At 39.0% G+C, this 27287-nt stretch overlaps 2 protein-coding genes across 8 annotated transcripts in view; one reads left to right on the forward strand and one right to left on the reverse strand.

Annotated features, from left to right (window-relative positions):
• The window catches only part of LOC138026968 (uncharacterized), a 41119-nt gene extending 29026 nt beyond the window's left edge, over positions 1–12093 (reverse strand). Inside the window, exons 1-2 of one of the 5 annotated variants that reach the window (XR_011127376.1) lie at positions 12033–12064; positions 8974–9771 (exon numbers count right to left, since the gene is read on the reverse strand). Coding sequence is in view for 1 of the 5 variants with exons in the window: in XM_068874453.1 (XP_068730554.1) it covers positions 12033–12057 (25 nt within the window). In the remaining 4 variants the exon portion in view is untranslated. Of the gene's footprint in view, positions 1–8973; positions 9772–11516; positions 11752–12032 lie in introns of those variants that run through there. The other 4 variants (XR_011127373.1, XR_011127374.1, XR_011127375.1 and 1 more) reach the window with 4 other exon arrangements.
• LOC138026961 (MAM and LDL-receptor class A domain-containing protein 2-like) overlaps positions 10404–27287 on the forward strand; it is a 136724-nt gene continuing 119840 nt past the window's right edge. The window contains exons 1-3 of one of the 3 annotated variants that reach the window (XM_068874443.1): positions 10404–11245; positions 11550–11622; positions 24154–24189. In XM_068874443.1, coding sequence (XP_068730544.1) covers positions 11580–11622; positions 24154–24189 — 79 coding nt within the window. In that variant the 5' untranslated portion in view covers positions 10404–11245; positions 11550–11579. Of the gene's footprint in view, positions 11623–14543; positions 14661–14964; positions 15039–24153; positions 24190–27287 lie in introns of those variants that run through there. The other 2 variants (XM_068874441.1, XM_068874442.1) reach the window with 2 other exon arrangements.

The following is a 27287-nucleotide window of genomic DNA, read 5'->3' on the forward strand; positions in this document are numbered from 1 at the left end:
GAGTTACTGGGAACGATATCCCTTTGTAATTCAGTCTTTCGATGAATTGTTTATCCGATCTTCTTATTCGTTGGGGATCTTTCTTTTGTGGATTTAGTTGGCGAATGTGACACCATCTGAAGCATTCATCGTCTTCATTCTGCAAGTTGATCAATCCTTTTCTGCTATTCTGTAGTTCTTTCGGTAGTTCAATGTACCCACCGCCCTTCAAGGGTTGGTACTTGGTGATATCGTCCAGATTGGACCATCCAACCTGATTCCTTCATCCAGTTAGCCGCTGAATTCAATATCTGTTGTCTTGTTAACAACAAGGCCAGTTCGATCTGGTTTTTATTGATTATTGTCTTTGCTGTGCATCTGAAGTAAGCTGTTTCAGTCTTTCTTGAACCGCCGTCATACTCTTCGAATGTCAATTTCAATGTTTCAGTGAATTTGAGACCTTTGTATTCGTCTAAAATATTTCCCATGTGTTTTTCCACCTCTTTTCGTGTACTCTGTAATTGAATTGCCGGATCTTTGTCGTCGACGACGGTGATTGCATACTCTCTTATGTAGCCTTTAAGAGCTCTATCGGTCTCTTTTATTGTAATCTGTGGAGCCGGAGAAATTTTTCTTTTTGTTTTCGAAGTCGGAGAGATCCTTCTTTCAGTTTTTGGAGGTGCAGGAGGTGGAGGAGATGGAACAGGAGGTGTAGGTGCAGTTCCGTGATCTTCGTCTATGAACACCAACTGCGGCTTTGGCGCAGACTTAGTCTTTTTGACGTTTCATTTTATTTTGTTTGGTTTTTTCAATTTCGCATTCTCCCGGATCAAGCGCTTGACGAAATTTTTAAGTTGCAATTTTGAAAGACTCTCGAATTTTGCTTCATCCATTTTATTATTATTTTTTTAAGAATTTGAAAAATTGAATTCATTTTTTTTCTTCTTTTTTCAAAAAAAAATTTTTTGAATAAAATAGAAAGCGCTCAAGTGGACCATCGTGTTTATAATATTCATCTGATATACGATCATTATGCAGCATGCATGTGAAGATGGATCAATCATATGTTAAACTTTAGGAAGAAAAAAAACTTATACTTGGAAACGTAACATCAGTCAGAGGTAGCTTGTCTTGTTCTGTAAGAAGAAAAGATGATAAAAAACAAGAGGTTCCTAATGACAAAGTTGTTGATCATATCAATGAGAATAAACTCGATAATCGTCTCTGCAATTTGCGACTTGTTGAAAATAATACGAATCGTGATTACTCATTTGTCCGCAACAATTACAGAAACAGGAGGTTTGTAAAAGCTACCAATCTAGATACCGATCAACAATATTACTTCAACAGTTTAAACGCGGCCAGAAAGCACCTCCTTGTCAATGCAGGATTTGTTAAGACAATCTGTGAGGGATATACCAAACCAGCTACTTCCAAAAAAGACAATCAAAGATATACATTTGAATATGTGAAGAAAAAAGATATGCCTCACGATTGTTTCAAATAATCGTATAGACGAACAAACCAAAAAATATCAACCTGTTAAAAATGATACGGTTCGTATCTATTCATTTTTATGAAAAGGACGTAAAAATATAGCGCTGACGCTATCGTCTAAGGACGTGTCAAATCCTCAATCGGTATCCAACTGTTGAAATCGTCACCATACCCTTTCCATTTCACGAAAGCTCGTTTGTTTGTGTGGTCTCTTCTTATGATTTTCTCGATTCGGAATACATCCTTTTCTGCTTTCAATGGCTCAGGCTCATAGAAAGACCCTCTTACCTCTTCGACATTGAGATCCCTTATTACTCTGTAAGTTATCGGATTCGTGTATTGGATCTTATCAACTGCAAACATTTCTTCAGTCCAATTGGTGGGGGTATATCCTTTGTCGAGAGTCTTTCTTTTTTTTGTCGAAAGTCTTTCTTTTTTTACTTATCCTGACCTCGTCACCGATTTTGAATTTAGGTTTGGATTACGATTGTTCCATTCCACCCCCCCATACAGGTTCCTTCATTTTCTTTTTTGCTTGCTTCTGTCGGTGACATTTTTATTGAGGAATGTTTGGCATTGTTGTACTGTTTCAATATCTTTGGTAAGATCTCCAAATATTGTTTTGCCTTGTATTGTGAACTGTTTCCACATTTTGTTCTTGATCATACGATTCAATCTTTCAACTACTGATGATTTCTCTTTATTCTCTGTCTAGTACAATGTTATCTTACTCTTCTCCAAGAGGTCTTTCACATGTTTGTTGTAAAATTCACTTCTTTTGTCAGTCCACAAGTACTCTGGTCTTCTGCTACCCCCGAAGATATTTTGAAACGCTTCTCTGACGGTCTCTCCTTGTTTGTTTTTCAGCGGTCTAATCCATCCATATTTGCTGAAAATGTCTATCGCCATGAGAAGATATCTGTAGCCTTTATTCCATCTGCTGAACTGTTGCATCTCAACTAAGTCTGCAGCAATAGAAAATGAGGGGACAGAGAGGGAGGCTCCCGGTCCAGCCCTTAGGATATGTCATGTCCACGAAAGTTATTTTTAGACGAGCGGAAGTCTTCCGAGACGTCCGCATGCTGGCCTACCTCGGTCCGATGCTTGAAAGAAAATAAATATTCATCAGCCTTCCACGTGCGCCGTCATTTTCTCTTTTCACTAAGAACCTAAGAGCGAGGCAAGACTGCATGCGGACGTCTCGGAAGACAGACGTCCGCTAGAAAAATAACTTTCGTGGACATGACATATCCCGGCCAACGCCCTGAGCCTCCGTCTCTGTCCCCTCATTTTCTCTTGGTCTGCAGCCCATATTTCGTCGACACCATTCGCAATGACACGCCGCCGAGTGAATTTTCTTCTGACCGGTTTATGCAGCTCATCTGCCAACCGTCGCTGCCACCCCGTTTAGGGTGCGCCAACTCGGCGGGTTTTTACTTGTTTTGGCTTAACGCCGGGGCCCAGTGATTTCTTCGCTTGCATAGTATACTTAACCGGTGTCGAAAACCACGGACTTTGACTGAAAGGAATATTTCCGATCGCTTTGATCATGGCATCATCAGCCTCATGTGTTTTTTGATAAGGCCGAAGGGCCTTCCCTAGCTTTGCTGTACGCTGTATCATGCTGTTGACAGATGGAATCAAGATTGTTTATAGGTTCACGATATTTGGGATCATCGGTATTCAATCTCTCTTCCAGTTTTGTTCCAGGACCGCAATAATTGTATTTTTAGCCAGTCGGAGTTCTCAAATGCAGCTCTCCAAGTTTTGACAGATGTTTTTGGATGTCAAGAGCACCACCGTCGAGGGATGGGGTATTATACTTTTTCTTTGGTCTGATCTTGGTTGATAGTCGACCAAGAGCTTGTGATCCGACGTTTTGGAGAGATGGACGGAACTTATCCAAAGCATAATCGATTGCTTTTTTCTGTAATTTTGGATCTCGTAATGCTTCTGATGTGTAATACCTGCCCATTTCAACTGCTTTTTTTTACCAAGAGAAGGTACTCCTTTGGTTAAAAATAGTACAGCAGCTGTATTACCAATATCACTGGCAATGCCCGCCTCTGATTAGTGTCCCTGTTGTTTTTACGAATCGAGTCTTTTTAATGCCACATTCCGCACAAGTGCAATAAAACATAAGTCTACCGTTTTTGGTTGTTTGATAACCTGAAGATTCAACGCATTCAGTTTGCTTTCTTTGTTTGACACAATAAGATTTCATTTTGTTATATCCAATATAATTTAGAAATCTTTTTTGGAACAGTCTTTGTTTCACGCCGTAACTACTTTGTTTCACGCCGTCTACTCTCCGACAGCCTGTCTGGTTTCTTAAAGGGGCATTCTTGTTGCACGGCACTGCTGAAGATCACAGAGGACTGGAGAGAAGCATTAGATGAGAGACAAACAGTCTCTGCGGTGTCTATAGATCTGAGTAAGGCGTTTGACACTATATGCCACTGCCTCCTGATAAGAAAGTTAGCGGCATATGGGCTTCAGGACCACTCCATTCAACTGATTCGCTCTTACCTCATTAATCGTAAGCAACGAGTCAAGATAGAGAACGCTTATTCCAACTGGCGTGTAGTCCAATGTGGTGTCCCGCAAGGATCTCTTCTGGGACCGCTTTTGTTTAAAATATATATATTAATGACATAACCCGTATTACCAAGAATATGGAATTGAGGCTCTACGCAGATGACAAAACCGGTTATGCTGCTAGTAACTCACCCGCGACCTTGGAATTCTACATCAATAGTGACCTGGCGAGATTATCACATTGGCTTGAAGATAACTACCTCACCATTAATGCCACTAATATAAGACGCAGGCTATGATTGTTGGCAAATCCAACTATAATTACGGGCTCACTTTAAAGTCAAATAATATTCTGACTATCGATGAACTTAAGTTGCTGGGAGTGACGATTGACAATAAGCTCACCTTTTCTTCACATATTAAATTGGTTCTTAGTAAAATTCATGCAAAGATAGCTGCCTTGCGCAGAATCAGGAATTTTATTGATAGTGACACTGCTGTTAAACTATATAAGTCGTACATTCTACCTCATTTTGACTATTGCAGTCCTCTTCTAATAGGAATTAATCAAACTTTATCTGATAAGTTAGAAAATGCCAATTATTACGTACTTAGAACTCTCTTCAATCTACCTAAGTCTGTTAGTTACGAGCAGATCTTGTTGCAGTATAATTTAGATTCCATTAAGCATAGGCGCATGGTCCAAGCTCTGACACTTGTGTACAAAAGCTATCCCAATTATATAAGTAATATGTTTAGAATCAAAAACTGTGTTTAAATAATGGGAATGGTAGCAGACTCGATCAGCCGGCCCCTAATACTGGTTTTAAACACAGCTCTTTTTCGTATATTGCATGCCGCCTCTGGAACAAGATACCTTTGCATGTTAGGGAGGCCCCAAATCTTAAGAATTCTATGGCCAAACTAAAGAAACTTAAGTTGAGCCAGGACGAGTGTCGTTGTAATTTCTGCTCTAATTAGATGCTATTATAAATTTATAGTATGAATAGGTATTTTTATTATAGATTCTTAGTCTAGTATTTTCTTAATCTATATACTAATGTAGATACACGTACATTTTTGTAACGAGTCTTTTTTAGACTCATCAATGTCACGTGTTGAAATAATGTTTTTCAGTTTTCAGTTTTTTGAAACACCGTTCGATGAATCGCAATAGATAAGGCATCAAGCATAGTATCAAAGTCACCAAAAACTCTCTTCTTTCGACACTCTTGCTGTCCTCTTCGATGTATTCAGCAGCTTATCGATCAACGTCGCGGAATTTCATTTCAGTCTATGCAATATCATTTAAATTCTTTCGAAATACTGTTCAATGAATTTTTCATTGTGTCGTATCATGAACATCGAACACTTTTAACAGATCGTGATATGAATTGCCTTTATTCATCTCATTCAAAAAGTACAAACAAAAGTAATAATCACACGTTGTCGTGAACAGATTCTGTATCTGATTGTTTTGATGCACCAAAGTTGTGTTTGTTCGTTTCGCGTGCTCTACAATCTCTTGACAAGGCGGCATACCGAATGAATCGAAGTAATTGATGACGTTGTTCTTTGTGAAAGTAGCCACCCATTGACTTCCGCTCATGTATGATGGTTCGAGATTGTAGATAAATAGTGCTTGTTTGTGGTTATGTTTCACAGTTTCATCTCTTGATAGAACATCTTTTATCGGTATTCTCAGATATCGACACCGCTCCACCAGATCGTGATTGATCGATGGGACATTTTTGTGGAAGCCCAGAGAGTTGCGTTTCACAGTATTGCTCCCAGAACAGGAATGTTGTTGAACGGACTGTTTTTCCCTGTTTTTCCCTAACAGTAAAAAAGCTCCTGGAGCTGACAAAGTGACTGTTAGCCTTGCTGTTACACTGCCACTACTTACAAATTTAATCAACTGTTCTTTTCGTTCCGGTATTTTTGCAGAATCGTGGAAATTGGCAGAAGTAGTACCTTGCATCAAAGATAATGAGGGTGATCGAGATGATCCATCAAATTCTCGTCCTATCTCACTCCTACCAATAATATCGAAGGTATATGAAAGAGCTGCACATTTACAGCTTGTGCAATTCCTACAAGATCATTCCATCATACATCCCCTCCAAAGTGGCGACAGAAAATCCCACTCTACCGAGTCTGCGCTACTCCACTTCACCGATGAAATCCTGAAGAATATGGATGAGAAGCGCATATCAGTTGTGGTGCTGCTTGACATGACCAAAGCGTTTGATAGCATACGACACGATATACTTCTAGCAAAGCTCCGTAGAATTGGAATATCTTCATCTGCGCTTGCCTGGTTCAGCAGTTACCTATCAAGCCGTAAGCAGGTAGTGAGGGTTGGAAATGCTGTCTCAGAGCAATTGGAGCTATGGCGTCCCCCAGGGATCCATCTTGGGTCCAATGCTATTCACCTTATACGTCAACGACCTGTTATCTATTCCTAATCACTGTCAATCGATGGGATACGATGATGATACCAAGCTGCTTCTTGCCCTGCCACCAAACCAAACTACTAATGCAGTTTCTATGCTAAATGACGACCCCGGGGAAATTACCAAATGGTGCTGCAGAAACGCATTATTACTCAACCTGCCGATAAGACTAAACTTTTGGTGATTGAAGTACCTCAACTCACAAAGACACTACCGACCCTATCCGTAACTCTTATGGGTAAGCACATTGAGCTTGTCACCACAGCAAAGGACCTCGGAGTCTATATCGACAATAGCTTGAATTACAACGACCACATCAACAAGATATCTTCCAGCTGTATCTATAAGTTGATTATGATTAACTGCATAAAATACCTGCTTGATAAGAAAACTATCCTACTGCTAATTCACTCTTTCGTCTTTAAATAACCACTTTATTGCTCTTCAGTATGGAGTAATACTTCAAAGAAAAACATTAAAAAGCTGCAACTTCTTCAAAACTTTGCAGCAAGAATTGTCCTTGGCTTTAAGAAATACGATCACATCTCCGAGAGACTAAAATCATTAGGATGGCTAGACATCACCCACAAACTCAAGTTTAATGACTGTATCATGATGTATAAATGCCTTAATAACGAAGGCGCTCCCGCGTATCTATCGCAAAAGTTCAAGAAGCGCTCTCAGATTCATAGCCGAGCCACAAGAAACCGAAGCGACTTGGACTTGATCAAATGTCGCCTTGCCACAGGGCAACAATCTTTCAGCTTTCGTGGAGCCAAAGCATGGAACGAGCTTCCAAAATCCGTTAGAGACGCTACCTCGTTAAATATTTTTAAAAATAATTTATTGAAACTATTCCCCCCCCTCCCCCCCAATTGTATATAAATCTTAGCTTTATTTATTAATTCTATTTCCATGTCCATGTTGATTTTTATTCTATTGTAGGTAATTTATTCATGACTATTTTTTACATTGTGGCTGAAAAGCCCCTATGGGGGAGTTTCAATAAATGTATGTATGTATGTATGTATGTATGTATGTATGTATGTATGTATGTATGTATGTATGTATGTATGTATGTATGTATGTATGTATGTATGTATGTATGTATGTATGTATGTATGTATGTATGTATGTATGTATGTATGTATGTATGTATGTATGTATGTATGTTTCATATTTAATAGCTCCTTATGTAGGATCAACTCATACATCCTATCGTATGGTCTAAAAAAACCGCCTGCTTGAGATCCCTTACCTGATACTTTCTTGACGATTTGACTTGCTCCTTCGTAAGCAGCACCAGCTAAAGCGCTGAGACCGAGTGTTTTTCCAAGAGTTGGCAACGGTGTTTTTCCCATCGACAGAATCGAGGTCAACAAATTTCACGCGACTTGTTTTCGAATGTTGGTTTTGGATAGCTTGACATCCATCCCTTTTCCCGACTCCCTTCGGGTGTTCAATCGTTTGACAACATTTGCAGGTACATACAATTTATCAGGACCGGTCAATGCATCATTGCGCAATCTTAGAGTGATTTCCGTTCGATTTTGGAAAGCAATCTGCTCTTTTGATTTGGTGACAGTCTTACGTCTATCTGATAAAGTTGGGTCATATTTTATATTATATTATATTTAATATCATATGTTTTACATAATAAATTAGAAAAAATGAATACAGACTACGGCGAAGCGAGGCCGTGGGCTGCGCCTTCAGACTATGACAAGTTCCGATTTTCAATCTTATCGATTGCTATCTGTTCTTCATATAGAACAACAGCATGAACACTGAAATTTTGTCCAGTATCTGCTGTTAATCTGTATCTGAATGTCAACTGTTTTGGATCTCTTGTGACTTTTTCTGTTTGAAAAGATAGATCAAAAAATATAAGTGGAACTTTACTAGTATGCTGCTTTGCTGTATGTATAGGTGTGATGATTACTGTAACTTCCTTGTGTGTTATTAAAAATTAAAATTAAAAAAAAACAAAACAAAATACATATATATAGAAGTGGATACAAATTGTTGTGATTTGCCAGATTGAGTTGAGTTCCTGAATTGTAATCGATATCGTTTTTCTCATCGCATAAGCCATCAGATCATTGAATATTCGAACTTTGCTTTCATTGTAGTACTCTAATTCAGGATAAAACACACCATTGCCGTATTCAAGTCTGCAGTTCGACAGGGAAGCTCCGCCGTCGAGTGAAAATGTATCCATCTTATATAACGAGTTGTCTCTTATACAATACATACAATAATTACTTAATTGACCGCTCCCCTTAGGGGCTTTTCTGGGCCAATGAAACACAACGAAACAACAGAACAGAACAACAACTGTTAAGAATCCCAACTGGCCGGAGACAAACCAGTTGGCTATTTACAAGTGCAGATGGGAAGTTAAACCGGGGACTATCAGGAGTGGTCAGAGCGGGTCTTGAACCCGGGATCTCCGGATTTCAAGGCAAGCACTCTAACCACTGGGCTACACTGCCTCCCTTGATCCATTTGCGTCATGGTAACTTTTATTAAGATAAACGAATACATGCTTGACATTGTCGATGGAAGCTGAAATTTGAAAATAACTGCTAGTTCTTGTTGGAGGAGAGACTTGATATTAAATATTTCCATTTCGACTCGTCCATGAAATCGCTCACGAACTTTGCGTACAGACTGTCTTTTGGTATCAATTTCGGCAACCATAATTCGAATTTGTCCAAAACGACTCCTCCTACATCGGTTTCATTGCCACGTGAATCAATTCTCCATCTTCATTCAACGTGATGTTAAATTGAATCTGCATAGGAACCAACATTTTGCTCTCGAAATCTTCAAAGAAGTAGTAGCGATTGAGAGGAATGATAACGTTGACATCTTTTGCACAACCTGTGCCAACATTGTTAACTGCTTGAGCTAAAAGCCTACGTTATTCAAAACCTGTGTTGTTTGCAGCAGTCGTATTATTCCAGATACCAAAGGCTGTTCTTTCGAACCGATCTTGAGTAATCGTCATAGTACTCCAAAAGATTCTTCTCAAAATTCACATTGTAAAGATTGTCGGTATCATGGACGATCTTTCCAGCTGGTTTGATCATAAGATGTTTTATAAGACTGTGAGCACCATTGATAACAGTTACTCTATCTGCAGCTGCATATCCTTCTCCATCAGCCAATTTTTGAAGTTTAAAACGAACTTTAAATTATCCATTATATTAATCGAAAAATGAAGATCCGTCATTGACTGTGAATTTGTATCCATTTTTTTCCAGACGTTGATTGTTTGCAGGAGCTCTTATCGCATCTAATAGAGAACGAACATATTCATTTCTTTGCAAATTTTCACTTGATCGGAAAGCCATTTATATTATAAAATAAAATAATTTTATAAATTTTATTTTAATAACGTTACCGGATATCGAACGATTTAAAATCACATCGACGCTTTCAGCGCTGGCGCTATTCGTCACGGGAGATGAGTTTGTGCCCCCAAGGGTGATTATACGTCGGAGCAGAATTGCTTCTCATTCTAGACGGTCTCTTCATAATCAGATCACCAGATTTTTCAGCGACCTTTTTACCTGTCTTATCACCAGCATTTGATACTCCTAATTCAACTGCTTTTTTGGCCATCGGCTTGGCCACCTTTTTAAAGACTGAAGAGCGAACGGCTTTCACAGGTTTGAAAATATTGTCAACAATAATACCGGACCTTTGTGTTTGTAAACAAATCTGCCAAGTTTTGGATGAAAATATCTTGTGAATTCATACGGTTTCATTCATATTACATTTGTTGTTCTACTCTTTTCAAGATCAATGATCAACATCGGCTCCATTCAAGTCGATCAAACGTCTTTTTCCGTCAGTTACCCACATTCTTATCGAAGATATAGTGGTTTTGTTAATGGGATTATACGTGACACGTCTTGGTTCCAATGTGAAAGAATAAGATGGTCGAGGAACGCTCGTACTGAAACTGTAAATAATATCAGTACCTTGGCCGTCAACTAATGTATCATTGATAAGATCACAATGGGTATTTAAAACATCGGTATCTTGAGACACTCGATTACCGATAAGAGTTCCGTTTAAATATATTTTTTAATCGAAACCGATGAGATCATTGAAATCCGATTTTGTCAAACTAAGAGACACCTTATCCGGTCATCTTATCGTGATTCTGAATGTTTTTGCATCAAATGTCAGAGATATCTCATCGTTTCCCGGTGATCTGTTTGATATAGCTATCGAAATCAGTATAATTCCAAACGCCAGGTGGAAAAACCAGACCTGGAAAGTTTGTTCCATCATCGACGCTATATGCTATTGTTTGATTTTTATAACTTGGAGTAACATTGAACCAAGTGAAAGGCATATTGATTACCCAATCCAAACTGAGCCAATACTCTTTTACTTGGTAAAATTATCGGTCTTGTGAATCTTGTGATGAAATTTCGGGTTTATTGAAAGGCACGTCTTTGACGGAATAACTCGAGAATACAATTTCTCTGTCCATCATATTTATATACGCGGTATAATAACATCAAACTTTGAAAAAATTTTTGTATATTTTGTCGTATTGAGATTTATTGATTGTTCATGCCTTCAACAATGCATCCAATATTGCGACTCCCATATTTCGCACGCCGATGCTTCCTTGTATTACCGGCGAGAGTTTCCCCAACGATCAATTCCAACTTTTTGAGAAGCTGTTTTGAATCGTTAAAGAACACAACGCTTCCACCTTTTTGTCTCTTCGAAGCCCTGAACTGGTTTTGGTGAGTTTATTTTCATAGTGTTTTATGTATTCGTTCAGTACACCTCTGGCATTGTCTATTCTCGTATTCTCCATCTCTCTCACGGCCTCAGAGATCGAACCTTTGTTGAATCGTTTGGTTACAGAAGCCTTGTAACCTTTGAATTGATTTCGTCTGAATTTAGCCACATTGATGACATTGTTGAGATTTTTTTACGTACTTTTGTTGAGTCATTTCAGGTCGATTCAGTACCTATTCAACGGAATCGTAATTTTGAAGGCCTCATCATCTAATCCACAATCAACTTCTTCTTCTTCATATTCAGGAGGATCTTCAGGAAGGTCCGCTTCAGAAAATGTTTTTCGCCTTCCAAAACATCCTTCAGCGATTGTTCATAGGTGGGTGGTGTGGAAACAGGTTGTTTTTCTTGCTGTGGTAAAACAAGTTCCACAAATAAATCACCGAAACCGAAATCTTCAACTTCATTATCAGCGTTGAGATCTTAGTCAGGAACTTTTACCTTTCGCCTTAGAAGAAAGTAGATTCCGATTACAAATATTATCGGTCAATATTGAATCTATAGTCTAACGGAGGAGGTGAAATGCAGAGACGATTTTTTGTTCATTTTCAAGCTGATTACGATAACAGCAGTTCTTCTTTAGTCTTCCGATTTATGCATTGATTTATGGTTTGAAAGACAGTACGAATCATGACATGGACATTATGAGATCACCTCTTTCCAGTATTTTAAAATGCACATGCCTATAAACATGAGCAATCAACGAATAATCTATCTAGGATCACCAACCTTCAATCGTTAAAGACTCGTACATTTTCGGCGCTGTAATCAGGAGTGAATTCATCAAAAATGTACAACAAAGGCAAATATATCAATGAAACCGATATTGACCATCTAAATTATGAATATTTGAGTGACGGTAATTTCAGATCCTACCAAATGGCATTTCAGTATACTGCTCTGCCTGTAAAGTTGGTCATCAACAGGATTACAAATATTTTATCAATCAGTCTCCTTAGATTCTTAAATGGTAAATTTAAACTCGTTTATCAAACAGTTGACGTGTAAATAATATAATGTAATAATAAACAATCCCTTACATTTTAGATAAAAACGGGGATAACGTTTCAGGGGCACCCAACGTCAATCTGTTCGGAAGACGATTTGAGATCTAGAATTTTCGGAACATTTGTTGCCGGCCTGCCTCTCCTAGAATTTTCGAACGTCTGAAAAGTGGTATAATTGCCAATTTTAACGGATGTTTACCCTAAAAAGTCACCTAGAAGTTTCGGGAGCCTTTTATCTGGCTGAAATATTCGAAGAGGTTAAGTTTTGATCACTATATTTTTCGGATCAATAGACTTTCAGCTAGGAAATCCGAACAGATGAAAATTTTTTAGGAGATATAAATATGCCTATATCTACCGTTTCAAAAATAAAATACGTTTAACAATGCTATGTTTTAAGTGCCTTTGAACTATATCCTCGTTGGGTGCCCCTGACGTTTTGGACTTCTGATTGGTTAAAAAAAAAAATCCTACGACTATATCATGACTTGAAAATAATAAAAATAATTAACTTCCTGTTTTTCTGAGAACAATAGGAAGTTGAATTATGTGAATATTTGAACATACAGTTTTTCGCGTGTAGATATTACAGAATCGGATAAGAGACAGTAAAGAACATAATTTTTACAGCGACCATCACCGACTTGGGAGCTGTAGGCTGAAAAAAGTGTCAATGTCATGCTTTGATGATAAGCGATATCCTTAAAGACGATATAACAAGTTACTCTTAAGGGCATTATAAAATAGCTAAATTGAGCTACCAAAATTCAATGCATAGTTTCACGCAAGCGTGAAACTGTGATTAAGCGAAGCTCGCTGATCCCGCAATTTAGCGTTGGTGCGGCCGCAAATGGGTGAAGTATTAAAACATCGTGGTGTTTCAGTGGGGTTGCAATTAGCGTCGGGTGTAGTATCAAAACGTCGTGTTTAAGTGCGCGGGTGTCCTCAAAATCAATACTACTATCCTACAAGTAACCGTTCAATTAAAAGGCATGCAAACCTACCTCACAACTAGACTAAAATACTAATAAAAATGATGGTAAATCGAGGCAAAAATACCTTTGAATCAGTAGACAGCGTCCTGAAATTTATATAACTATACTTCTAAGCAATTACTGTATGCTTTAAGAAAGAAAAAGCTAACTCTTTTTAAGGAAACAGACAACAGTCATACCGATAGCTTAGCTAGTGAATAATAACACTTTTTTTACTTATGTATAAGGTCACAACGATCAGTACTGTCTCCAAGTTTTGCTGGAAGCTTGTAAAATAATTGTGAAGCACAGTCGTTTGGCGTACCATTAAAGTTAGGTACTGTAAGGTTGCGCACATTGGATATATCTTGTGAATTCATACGGTTTCATTTGTATTACATTTGTTGTTTTACTCTTTTCAACATCCATTCAAGTCGATCAAACGTCTTTTTCCGTCAGTTACCCACATTCTTATCGAAGATATAGTGGTTTTGTTGATGGGATTATACGTGACCCGTCTTGGTTCCAATGTGAAAGAATAAGATGGTCGAGGAACGCTCGTACTGAAACTGTAAACAATATCAGTACCTTGGCCGTCAACTAATGTATCATTGATAAGATCACAATGGGTATTTAAAACATCGGTATCTTGAGACACTCGATTACCGATAAGAGTTTCGTTTAAATATATTTTTTAATCGAAACCGATGAGATCATTGAAAGCCGATTTTGTCAAATTGAGAGAGACCTGATCCGGCCATCTTATCGTGACTCTGAATGTTTTTGCATCAAACGTCAGAGATATCTTATCGTTTCCGGTGATCTGTTTGATATAGCTATCGAAATCAGTATAAGTCCAAAGGCCAGGTGGAAAAACCAGACCTTGAAAGTTTGTTCCATCATCGACGCTATATGCTATTGTTTGATGTTTATAACTTGGAGTAACATTGAACCAAGTGAAAGGCATATTGATGACCCTATTTAAACCGAGCCGATACTCTTGGTTACTTGGTAAAATTATCGGTCTTGTGAATCTTGTGATGAAATTTCGGGTTTATTGAAAGGCACGTCTTTGACTGAATAACTCGACAATACAATTTCTCTGTCCATCATATTTATGTACGCAATATAATAACATCGATCAAACTTTGAAATAATTTTGTATATATTGTCGTATTGAGATTTATTGATTGTTCATGCCTTCAACAATGCATCCAATATTGCGACTCCCATATTTCGCACGCCGATGCTTCCTTGTATTACCGGCGAGAGTTTCCCCAACGATCAATTCCAACTTTTTGAGAAGCTGTTTTGAATCGTTAAAGAACACAACGCTAACACCTTTTTATCTCTTTCGAAGCCCTGAACCGGTTTTGGTGAGTTTATTTTCATAGTGTTTTATGTATTCGCTCAGTACACCTCTGGCATTGTCTATTCTCGTATTCTCCATCTCTCTCACGGCCTCAGAGATCGAACCTTTGTTGAATCGTTTGGTTACAGAAGCCTTGTAACCTTTGAATTGATTTCGTCTGAATTTAGCCACATTGATGACATTGTTGAGATTTTTTTACGTACTTTAGTTGAGTCATTTCAGGTCGATTCAGTACCTATTCAACGGAATCGTAATTTTGAAGGCCTCATCATCTAATCCACAATCAACTTCTTCTTCTTTATATTCAGGAGGATCTTCAGGAAGGTCCGCTTCAGAAAAATGTTTTTCGCCTTCCAAAACATCCTTCAGCGATTGTTCATAGGTGGGTGGTGTGGAAACAGGTTGTTTTTCTTGCTGTGGTAAAACAGGTTCCAAAAATAAATCACCGAAACCGAAATCTTCAACTTCATTATCAGCGTCGAGACCTTAGTCAGGAACTTTACATTTCCCCTTAGAAGAAAGTAGATTCCGATTACAAATATTATCGGTCAATATTGAATCAATAGTCTGACGGAGGAGGTGAAATGCAGAGACGATTGTTTGTTAATTTTCAAGCTGATTACGATAACAGCAGTTCTTCTTTAGTCTTCCGATTTATGCATTGATTTATGGTTTGAAAGACAGTACGAATCATGACATGGACATTATGAGATCACCTCTTTCCAGTATTTTAAAATGCACATGCCTATAAACATGAGCAATCAACGAATAATCAATCTAGGATCACCAACCGCGGAAGGTGACGCCGTTTCTAAAACGATCATGACTAAAACACCACACGAGTACATACGGATAACATACGAGTAACATACGAGTAACATACGGAACATACGGACACATACGAGTAACATACGACTAACATACGAGTAACATACGGATACATACGAGTAAAAAAATACGAAAATATACGAGTAAAATTCATACCAGTAAATTTTATGCAAAGTAACGACAACTTAAGTAAAATATCACGCATTACTTCCCCGACTAAGGAAAGTTTGCGTTACAAGAGCAAAGATATTTGATATTAAACTGGTGGCCTGGGGTCATGCCTGGTAATCTGATGAGCGCAAAAAATAGCCTGTCGCGCAGTGGATGGTCTTCACACGTTCGATCTTTACCGTGCACTGAACGGATTGAAGAGCGTAATAATGATTTACAGATCACACATTCGAGAAAGGAACCGTGATGTAGATGTAACTAACAGTAGTAAGTGAAGTGTTTTTGCTACCGCAGATGATACCAAAAATCTGCTTTAGCTTTGTAACATGAAAGATAAAAGCACATGTTTTGCAAACCAAACGAACCATCGATTGCATTATGATTTAAGCCAACTGAATAGTCACAGAATGACACAATCAGTAGCTATTTAGTCTTATATGTCTGTTTATATTTGTCGTTTAAAAGTGTGTTGTTAGAATATCAGGAAAAAATAATTCTTTAGCCTGCGTGGCAGGCCAAGGAAAGGAGCGCCGGAGTGCACTCCGGCGCTCCTTTCCACGGCCTGCCACGCAGCCTAATAATTCTTCGGACGTACGGTCAGGGGCACCCAAGGAGAATATAGTTAAACATAGCATTGTTAAACGTATTTTGGTATTTAACGGTAGATATAGGCATTACATGCATTACAGGCCAAAGCAGTGCAAATAAAGCAGTTAAATTTTAACTGTTGATGTTACAAGTTGCTTTCATAGTTGATTATGACTGCCAGGCCAGGCTTCTGCCATGCCGCCCAGAAAAAAATGCGCAATTTTCTGTCTACGAGCGCTAAAAAAGGGTAAAATTCCGCGCAGTCAGGATAGGCAATGTAATAGTACCGAACGGTGCCTTTGTCGGATGTTCTCTGGAAGTACGTTTGCGTCGATCAACATTTGGGGCGCCCCCCCCCCCCCCCCCCCCCATCCTCAAACTGAACCGGGAACGTGTTTGCTGACGTGCAAAAATGCTTGCAAGGCTTATAATTAGAGCTTAGTTTATGAGAAAAACACTCGTATTACTCGTATGTATTGGTATGTATCCGTATGTTAGTCGTATGTATTCGTGTGTTAGTCGTATGTATCCGTATGTTAGTCGTATGTTAGTCGTATGTTAGTCGTATGTATTCGTATGTATCCGTATGTTCCGTATGTTACTCGTATGTTACTCGTATGTTACCCGTATGTAGTCGTGTGGTGTTTTAGTCATGATCTTTCTAAAACATCATTATCTTCAATCGTTAAAGAATCGTACATTATCGGCACTGTAATCAGGAGTGTATTCATCAAAAATGTACAACGAAGGCAAATATATCAATGAAACCGATTTTGTCCATCTAAATTATGAATATTTGAGTGACGGTAATTTCAGATCCTACCAAATGGCATTTCAGTATACTGCTCTGCCTGTAAAGTTGGTCATCAACAGGATTACAAATATTTTATCAATCAGTCTCCTTAGATTCGTAAATGGTAAATTTAAACTCGTTTATCAAGCAGTTGACGTGTAAATAATATAATGTAATAATAAACAATGCCTTACATTTTAGATGAAAACGGTGATCACGTTTTACGGGTACCCAGCGTCAATTTTCGGGAAATATCTGTTCGGAAGACGATTTGAGATCTAGAAGTTTCGGAACATTTGTTGCCTGCCTGCCTCTCCTTGGATTTTCGAACGTCTGAAAAGTGGTATAATTGCTTATTTTTAACGGATTTTTACCCTAAAAGGTCACCTAGAAGTTTCGAGAGCCTTTTATCTGGCTGAAATATTCGAAAAGGTAAGTTTTGATCACTATATTTTTCGGATCAGTAGACTTTCAGCTAGGGAATCCGAACAGATGAAAATTTTTAGGAGATATAAATATGCCTATATCTACTGTTTCAAAAATAAAATACGTTTAAGAATGCTATGTTTAAGTGCTTTTGAACTATATTCTCGTTGGGTGCCCCTGACGTTTTAGACAAAGACGGTAATAAAATAGAATTCACAGTCGAGTACATCAATTACTCCACCAGTTGGAGTCGTAATAAAACCGAGCTACCCATCAACGACAATGGTCATTTAGACACAGAAGATCGTTTGGTAATCAAAGACGGTAGCGCTAATAATCATGCCGTCAGTAAAAGCCAGCTTGACGCAGCTATCGCTTCTCTCCAACAAAAAAATAACATCGTTCCAGAATGAGATAAGAAATAGCGAAAACACATAAATTTGCATCGGGATAAAAATATCCTTGAAACGCACACCGATCTTCACTTGATGATTATTAGAAAATTTATCAAATCTACGTTTATATCAAAAAAAGCATCGGCTGGTAAATTTATGGGTACATTTCTGATTGGTTAAAAAAAACCCTACAACTATCACATGACTTGAAAACAATAAAAATAATTAACTTCCTGTTTTTCTGAGAACAATAAGAAGTTGAATTATGTGAATATTTAAACATACAGTTTTTCGCGTGTAAATATTACAGAATCGGATAAGAGACAGTAAAGAACATAATTTTTCCAGCGACCATCACCGACTTGGGAGCTGTAAGCTGAAAAAAGTGTCATTGTTATGCTTTGATGATAACCGATACATCCTCAAAGACGATATAACAAGTTACTCTTACTGTAATATCCAGTCCAGCATTCCGACAATTCCAGTATAGTTCAGTTTCGCACATGTGCATAAGTATCGTCTTTTGTAGTGCCACGTTGTGAGATGTAGTCGGCAAAGTGATAGCTTATGTTATTAAACGGCATTTAAACAGAGAAGACTCGCGGTTGTTACACTGGCGACGAGGATAAACACGTTGAATTACAAGAGAAATCTAGCAAGCGAAGTCTGAAGCTCAGCGAGAGAGGCAAGCAGGCAAAATACTTCAACGCGTGAATCGATCGATCGACAAAACATGTCTCACACGGAACAAGCAGATGCCGGCGCAGCAGCTCCAGTTCAAGTTATCACGGCAACGAGAAATCTAAAATCTCAACCATTTATCCCAGGAGATGACCCGATAGTAAAAGGGAAAGCGTGGGACGACTGGCTTGAAGAAATCGAACGGGGATTCAGATACTTCAAGATTACGGAACCGCTCGACAAGAAAGATGCACTCATCATTTATGGCGGGAAAGAGATCGCTCGCCTGGAGAAAAGTTTACCAACCCCGACAGATGGCGCTAACGAGTACGACAAGTTGAGAAAGAAGCTAAATGACTACTTCAAACCGAAGAAAAATAAACACTACGCGAGATACGTATTCCTCAAAATAAGACCGACACATGACGAAACAACGAACGCGTACGCTGCACGTTTGAGGGAGAAAGCCAATGACTGCGAATTCGAAGCCAATTGCGATGAACGAATCTTGGAACACCTCATCCAAACAACACAGAATCGATCGTTTATACAAAAAGTCATCAACAAGAAATGGGATTTGACACGGTTTTTAACCGAAGCTGCTCAAATTGAAGACACATCACTTCAAATAAGCGAAATGAAAATTCATCAAGACGTGAAGAAACTTGGGCGACGCTTCGAGAAGCGGCATTCACCCAAGGACAAACAAAGCGGTAAAGGAAAGCAACCTTGTGGATACTGCGGACAAACAGACACACACGAGGAAGGCAAGAACTGTCCAGCGTATGGAAAAAAATGTATGAAATGTCAAAAGTTCAACCACTTCAGTTCAGTGTGTAAGTCCAAAGGCCCGCACAACAGTAAGAAAGGCAACGACCAAAAACGCGATCACAAGCCACTAGAGAATTCAAGACACAAGCGCCGTGTAAAGAGAACCACTGAAGGAGAAGATGCCGACAACTCAACAAGTTCCGATGACGAGTTCTTCTGCCAAGCCGTAAGACACCTGAAGCAAGTGAAGAAAATCAAAACCGATGGTGAAGACAGAACCGTATCAGTGAAGATAGAAGATGTTGATGTAAGAGCTGAGCCTGACAGCGGAGCAGAAGTAAATGTCATGGATGAACACCATTGTAAAGCATTGACAAACCGGTCCAGTGTGAAACTTACACTACAACCGAGCAGAGTAAAGTTAAGCACCTTGCAGAGTGAGCTACCCGTGAAAGGAGAGTTTACAGCCACAATAAGGAACCAGACCTGTGGAGCAGTCGTAAGATTTGCTGTGACCAGAGGAAGAATCAACTCCCCACCCCTCATCAGCAAAAGTACCCTTCAAGAGCTGGGTATGTTACAGATCAGAGCAGATGGTTCTTTCGCCGAGACTAATGACTTGAGAATCCAGGAAGAACCACCAGACATCAAAAGTGTCAAGCGAGATAAAGATCTCAAACCTGGAATCAAAGAAATGACTGATCAATACAGTGACGTATTTAAGGTTATCGGGAAGATTAGAGACATTAAGAATGGAAAAGAGTTCTATGCGAAGTTCAGCATGAGACCAGAAGCAGTGCCCGTAGCTCAAAGACCGAGACCAGTGGCTTACTACCTGCAAGAGCCATTGAAGCAATGGCTGGGCCAATGTGTAGAAGAGGAGATATTCGAAGAAGTTCCTGAAGGCGAGGCAGTCACATGGTGCTCACCCCTGGTTCTTCAACCAAAGCCGAAGTTCAACACTGTAGACAAGGAGAAACTTGAACCGCACATGATCAGGGCCAGCGTGGACCTCAGGGTACCAAACCAATTCATGGAAAGAAATAGGATCACCCAGGGACCTATTGTTGAAGACTTCATGTACAAATTTCATGATTGCACTGTGTTCTCCAAACTTGACATGCGGCAGGGGTACCACCAACTCCTACTCGATCCAGAGTCCAGAAAAATTGCCACTTTTAGCACCCCGTGGGGGAACATGCGACCAAAACGTCTAATCTTTGGAGCAAAAGCCTCGCAAGATCTCTTTGACGAAGCTATCTACCGAATATTTGGAGACATACCAAGATGCCTCAACCAACGGGATGATATCCTGCTAGGAGGAAGAAACATGGAGGAGCACAACAAGACATTGGAAGCAGTCCTGCAGAGAGCAATGGATTTTGGAATCACATTCAATCCTGACAAGTGCCAGTTTGGAGTCGAGGAGATAGAGTTCTACGGACACAAATTCACGAAAGACGGATTAAAGCCAAACCCAGACAAAATCAGAGCTGTCAAAGAAAGCAGTCCACCAAAATCAAAAGAAGCGGTGCGAAGTTTCCTTGGCATGACGGGATACCTTTCAAAGTTCATCCCAAGATACGCATCACTAACTGCACCATTGCGAAAGCTAACCCACAAAGATACAAAGTTCAAATGGGGAGCAGAAGAGAATGAAGCATTTGAGGACCTGAAAGCAAGCATAACTAGTGAAAGCACAATGGCATACTTCAACCCAGCTAGACCAATCGTTGTGAGAGTGGAAGCCAGTTTCCATGAAGGGCTCTCAGCCGGATTATTCCAAGAGACAGGTTGTGGTCTCCAGCCAGTTCACTTCATTAGTCGTACTATGACCGACACGGAGAAACGGTACAGCCAGACAGAAAAAGACGCCCTGTCAGTACATTGGGCGAAGAACAGGTTCAGCATTTACCTCCTTGGAGCACCGAAATTCAAGATCATCACTGCCCACAAGCCACTGCTCCCACTGTTTAACAAGGCAGCCATGCGACTCCCACCGAGAATTGAAAAATGGGTGATGGGAATGCAAGATGTCGACTTCGAGCTAATCTATGAGCCTGGAAAAGATGACGCAGACCCCCTTGACTTCCTGTCAAGACACCCATTGCCAGAGAAAGGAAAGGATGCTGTAGAGAGAGTAATCAAATATGTCTTGAAAGCCGAGCATGCTGTCGTTGTAGATCAGATCAAGGAAGAAACTTGCAAAGATACCCAACTTCAAAAACTGTCGGCCAGGATACTAACCGGGGACTGGGAACGTTACAAAAAGGACCCAGACATTGCACCATTCTACAGTGTGCAGAATGAATTGTATACAGTGGATGGCCTACTCTTTCGTATGAATCAGATCATCATCCCTAGAAGCCTGCAGAGACAAGTCATTAAGGCTGCACACCACCTCGGACATCTGGGAACGACCAAAACAAAGCAAATGATAAGAGCAAAGTATTGGTTTCCAACCATGAACACCATGATCGAACAGATCATTGGACAGTGTTACGAATGCCAGGTTACCACAAAGCAGCACAGGCAGGAACCCATCAAAGTCACAGACATACCTAAGAAACCGTGGGATGTCATAGCTGTAGACTTCAGTGGACCATACCCTGATGGCCATTATAATCTAGTAGCCATAGACAAGAGAACAAGATATCCTGAAGTCGCGAAGACCCACTCAACAGCTTTTCAACCAACCAAGGAAAAGCTCAAAACAATGTTTGCCACTCATGGCACCCCAAGACAGTTGGAAAGTGACAACGGACCACCGTTTAATTCCAGAGAGTTTGCAGAGTTCGCTAAAACAGAGGGATTCCACCATCATCGAGTCACCCCAGAACATGCACGTGCTAATGGCGAAGCGGAAAGCTTCATGAAACTGCTTAATAAGACAGAGCAGATCACCCACCTTAAAGGCGGGAATAGCAGCATAGCTATTCAAGAAATGCTGACAGGCTACCGCTCAACACCACACCCTGCCACCGGAATAGCACCCTATGAAGCCCTCATGAACAGACAAGTGAGAACCAAATTAGACCATCAAACGAGGGAGAGCAGCGAGAATGCTCGTGACACAGCCATCAATGAGAGGGATGAGAGATACAAAGAGAAGCTTAAACAGAATGCTGAGAACAGGAACACTAAGGCACACAACTTCATTGTAGGAGATCATGTATTGTTGAAGCAAAAGAAGAGGAACAAATGGTCCACAGCATATGAACCAGCTTTCTACGCCGTAATCCGAACCGACGGATCAAGCATTGCCGTACGTCGAATCACAGATGGACGGGAAGTGTATCGGGACGCAAACCAGTTCAAGATTGCCAACGCTTTGGTCCAAGACAATGCCAGTGAAGAGTGGGACGACCGGGAAGGAGAACCGACCACAGAGGATTGGAGAGAGAAAATCCTGCTGAATGCCAACCCTCAGTCAGTCCGAGAGGAGATTATCTCCAGCACAGAGGAAATGGTCGAAACCAACAGCAGTGACAAAACGGAACAGAACAAACCAACTGAGTCCTCAGCAGGTGTAGCCAGACCAAGGCGTGATCGGAGGCGACCAGACTATCTGAAAGACTATGTTACCTAGACTGTACTAGGCTTATGCTCACTGGACATAGACATTATATGTCCTGAACATTTTCTGTTCAAGCGTAGAACATTAGACATTTAGGACATTGTTTTCTAGTTGCGTTTTATTTAAGGAAAAGACCGTCTCTGGAAAAAGGGAGAAATGTAATATCCAGTCCAGCATTCCGACAATTCCAGTATAGTTCAGTTTCGCACATGTGCATAAGTATCGTCTTTTGTAGTGCCACGTTGTGAGATGTAGTCGGCAAAGTGATAGCTTATGTTATTAAACGGCATTTAAACAGAGAAGACTCGCGGTTGTTACACTTACGGGCATTATAAAATAGCTGAATTGAGCTACCAAAATTCAATGCATAGTTTCACACAAGCGTGAAACTGTGATTAAGCGAAACTCGCTGACCCCGCAATTTAGCGTTGGTGTGGCCGCAAATGGGTGCAGTATTAAAACATCGTGGTGTTTAAGTGGGGTTGCAATTAGCGTCGGGTGTAGTATCAAAACGTCGTGTTTAAGTGCGCGGGTGTCCTCAAAATCAATACTACTATCCTACAAGTAACCGTTCAATTAAAAGGCATGCAAACCTACCTCACAACTAGACTAAAATACTAATAAAAATGATGGTAAATCGAGGCAAAAATACCTTTGAATCAGTAGACAGCGTCCTGAAATTTATATAACTATACTTCTGAGCAATTACTGTATGCCTTAAGAAAGAAAAAGCTAACTCTATTAAGGAAACAAACAACAGTCATACCGATAGCTTAGCTAGTGAATAATAATACTTTTTTTACTTATGTATAAAGTCACAACGATTAGTACTGTTTCCAAGTTTTGCTGGAAGCTTGTAAAATAATTTTGAAGCACAGTCGTTTGGCATAACATTAAAGTTACGTACTGTAAGGTTGTGCACATTGGAAGATCGCTACATAGAGTTTCATGCTTCTAGCGAAAGAAACGAGAGTTATAAGGCGAGTCTATTTCGGCAATCAGATCTTGTATTATGTATACAAACAGCTCACAGTTTCATTATTACCAAGAATTAATAAATGAATGAATCAATGAAAGAATGACTTTAATAAGTGTCAAAGTATTTAGCTCCTAACAACTAATTGTGGACACTATTTTTAGCTATTGCACTGCTTAAACTTATATTGTCTGTTTCTTCCGATAAACGTGGACAGACAATATCAAGATCCATGTCTTCATTTTTTACTAGTATTCGATTCTAATGATATTTTATCCCTTTCATTTATAGTGATAATTTCTATTCAGCGGACCGTTGCTGACTACAGTAAGTATTTCCATACAGATCTCTCTAGCACTGTTGAAAATCTGTCAATAGACCAGTTTAGACTTTTAACATTTTAACCATGCGCTTACATTTCAAACCAAATACCGGTAGTTTTTAATGCATAAGTTGTTTATTGGCAAGGGGTGAAGGGCGGACAACTTTAAAATCAGAGTCGCAGGCAGGATTCCAATCTACGACATCTCAACGTAAAAAAGGTCATGCACAAGGCCGTGCGCATTTAACTCCGAATGCAAGTATTGATGTTTTAACGGTGTGAGACTTAACCAGGTTCTCTATATAGGTGTATTTCCAGGGTTACTGGGCTCCTAACTAAGTTGCGTCATTACGTTTCTCTTACTATTTTAAAACAGATGTTTTTTTCTCTTATTTACCCTTTTCTTATATACGGTTGCCACCATCTGGGGCAATACTAACGTAACTACTCTAAATCCGTTAATTGCATTGCAGAAAAAGGCAATAAGAAGCATTACCTTTTCCCAGTATAGTGATCATACTTCTTCTTTGTTTACAGATTTTAACATTTTGAAATTCCTTGATGTTATATATTATTTAAATTTCATTTTTATGTTTAAATTTCATTTAATATGCTCCCATCTTTCTTCAGTATTTTCTTTACCCGTATATCTTCAAGGCATAAGCATGAAACTAGGCTAGCCTCTATATCGACATTTTGACAGCCCGGAGCTCAACCAACTGAGACACCGGTGCGCGGCGTATACTAGCATTTAGATGCCTCCATCGCCTAGTTTCTATAGTAATTACTTTACTATAGGAAGACTAAATTTCATTCTTCCTATACTAGAACAAAAAGTGGCCTTCATTTAACTTTACCTAAAATTACTAAAGTCACAGTAAAAGGGAATTCAGATATTCAAGATAACTTATATTTAATTTATTACCGAAAGAAATCAAGGAAACCTCCAATTTTAGTATTTTCAAAAGTCGCTTGAAAAGATACTTCTTAGGTATTTGAATTTTAAATTAACTTTAAATTTTATTTATTTTTATCATATTTTGTTTTCACGATATCTAATTTTATATTTGTGATGGGAGGTGAGGATGGGCGGATACTAGTGTTTCTAAGTATTTCTAGTGTTACTAAGTTTCACCAGAAGTACTTATACATTTTAGTCGTAGTTTACTTACTTTAGATGATTCTATTGTTTATATGGAGGGTCCCTCTGGATGTCAGCCTAGTTGCTGAATGGGCCACCCTGGTGAGGATGGGCGGATACTAGTGTTTCTAAGTATTTCTAGTGTTACTAAGTTTCACCAGAAGTACTTATACATTTTAGTCGTAGTTTACTTACTTTAGATGATTCTATTGTTTATATGGAGGGTCCCTCTGGATGTCAGCCTAGTTGCTGAATGGGCCACCCTGGTTAAAAGAGTTTTCATCTTGTTTGTAATACGCCTTTGATTAAAGATGCAATATATACTCTTTTTTTTATAAGAACGGAGATTAACCAAAATTTTAAGAACATAAACCGCTTTCATAAATGGCGACTTCCTTTACATTCTTTTGTATTTATGTTAATTAAACCTACTGCCTTCATTTTGAAACAAATACTTTTTGAGGCTAGAAAGCGTATTAGTATTAAAACAGAAAGATATTTTATTTGGCCATTATGAAGAGGGTCTGTACAAAGAATATACCCACGCTGAAAGTCAGTTAAGAACGTCATTTATTTATTTTTTGTTCTTTTACTTGCCGTATATATAATGGTAAAAGAAATGTAAAACTGTAGTCTAACAGGACAATTAAGACCAATGAAAATACTTAGACACGACTTTTTACTGGGCTGCCAGTATGGCAAACCAGCCGAAAAATGGGTGTCATTTCTCCGTTTTTTCCCGTGTAAGGAAGATGGAAAAACCTGTCGCTCCCCTGCTAAGTATTGGTTTTGTGCCTAGAGTATCGTGCGCGTATCTTTGGTACGTTTCAGGGGGTACTGGAAATGCATATATTTCATCAGGTGGACACAGTACAAACAATGGCAACGAAGTCGATGAAACGCGAATGGTGTTTTATTGGATCTTTAAACAAAATATACCCTTTTGGAGCTCAATAATAGAACGTCAATTCGATAAACAACACAAGCTGGGAAAAATAAATATCTGGAATTTACCTTAAAAGCGACGAATAAGGGGCATCAACAACAATTGCATCTTTTCGCCCGTCAGATGTCAATATTTTGTGAATATAGTGTTATGTACAACACTGAAACCAAATGGCAAATTCTCTGGTAACTTTTTCTATTCTGGCTGGATATGGGTTTAGAAAACTTAGAGAAAGGATCGAACACCTTGAATACATCTGTGTTTTCTGTTGAAGAAACTGTGGTGCTGCGTCGGTGGGGAAGTAGTATACAAAAATTTGGTTTTATCAACCGAGTTGATAATGTAAATTGGCCACCGTACAGAGATTCTAAAAGCGGACGGTTCGAGCGTGAGCCCTTCGTCAGAGCGAATCGAGGAATTATGGGTTTTTTGCCTCTAATAGCAAATTTATATGTTTTTTATTTTAATACATTTTTCGCTGGAAAAAGGTTTTTTGTCCGATTTTCCTTTGTGAATTCATCATGTTGTGTAATATTCGAACTTAACAAATTTGCATAAGTGGGTTGAAATGTGCTACAGGGATGACGTTTTATAAAAATGACAGGAATGTTTTCTTTCTGTCAAATAATTGATAGGTAGCAAGGTTTTCAACGTCAAGAAAAGATCTGTTTTGTCATTATAGCGTAAAATGAAGTTTATTTGGGAAGCCAACAATATTTCTTTACATGTAAGTTCCTTGTTAATCCAATTTATTGCTTCGACTTACTGGTGCAAAGATTGTTTACATTACTCATGCTTTTTGGGAATTTTGAATGTCATGAAATTAAATCATTTTGTGTGACATAGCCCGTTTAAAACTAACATATATCAACAATATATCGCTTTACTCTAACCCAAAACCATTCAGATAGTAAAAAAAACTTCATTGTTATTTGCGATAAAGCTGTTTTTGTGTCTCATAGATGTTTAGATTTTCAGTTACAAATTCTGTTTTGACTGGCCACTTAACCTCATGA

The sequence above is a fragment of the Montipora capricornis genome, chromosome 12, assembly GCF_036669925.1.
Source record: "Montipora capricornis isolate CH-2021 chromosome 12, ASM3666992v2, whole genome shotgun sequence".
Classification (NCBI taxonomy): Eukaryota; Metazoa; Cnidaria; class Anthozoa; order Scleractinia; family Acroporidae; genus Montipora; species Montipora capricornis.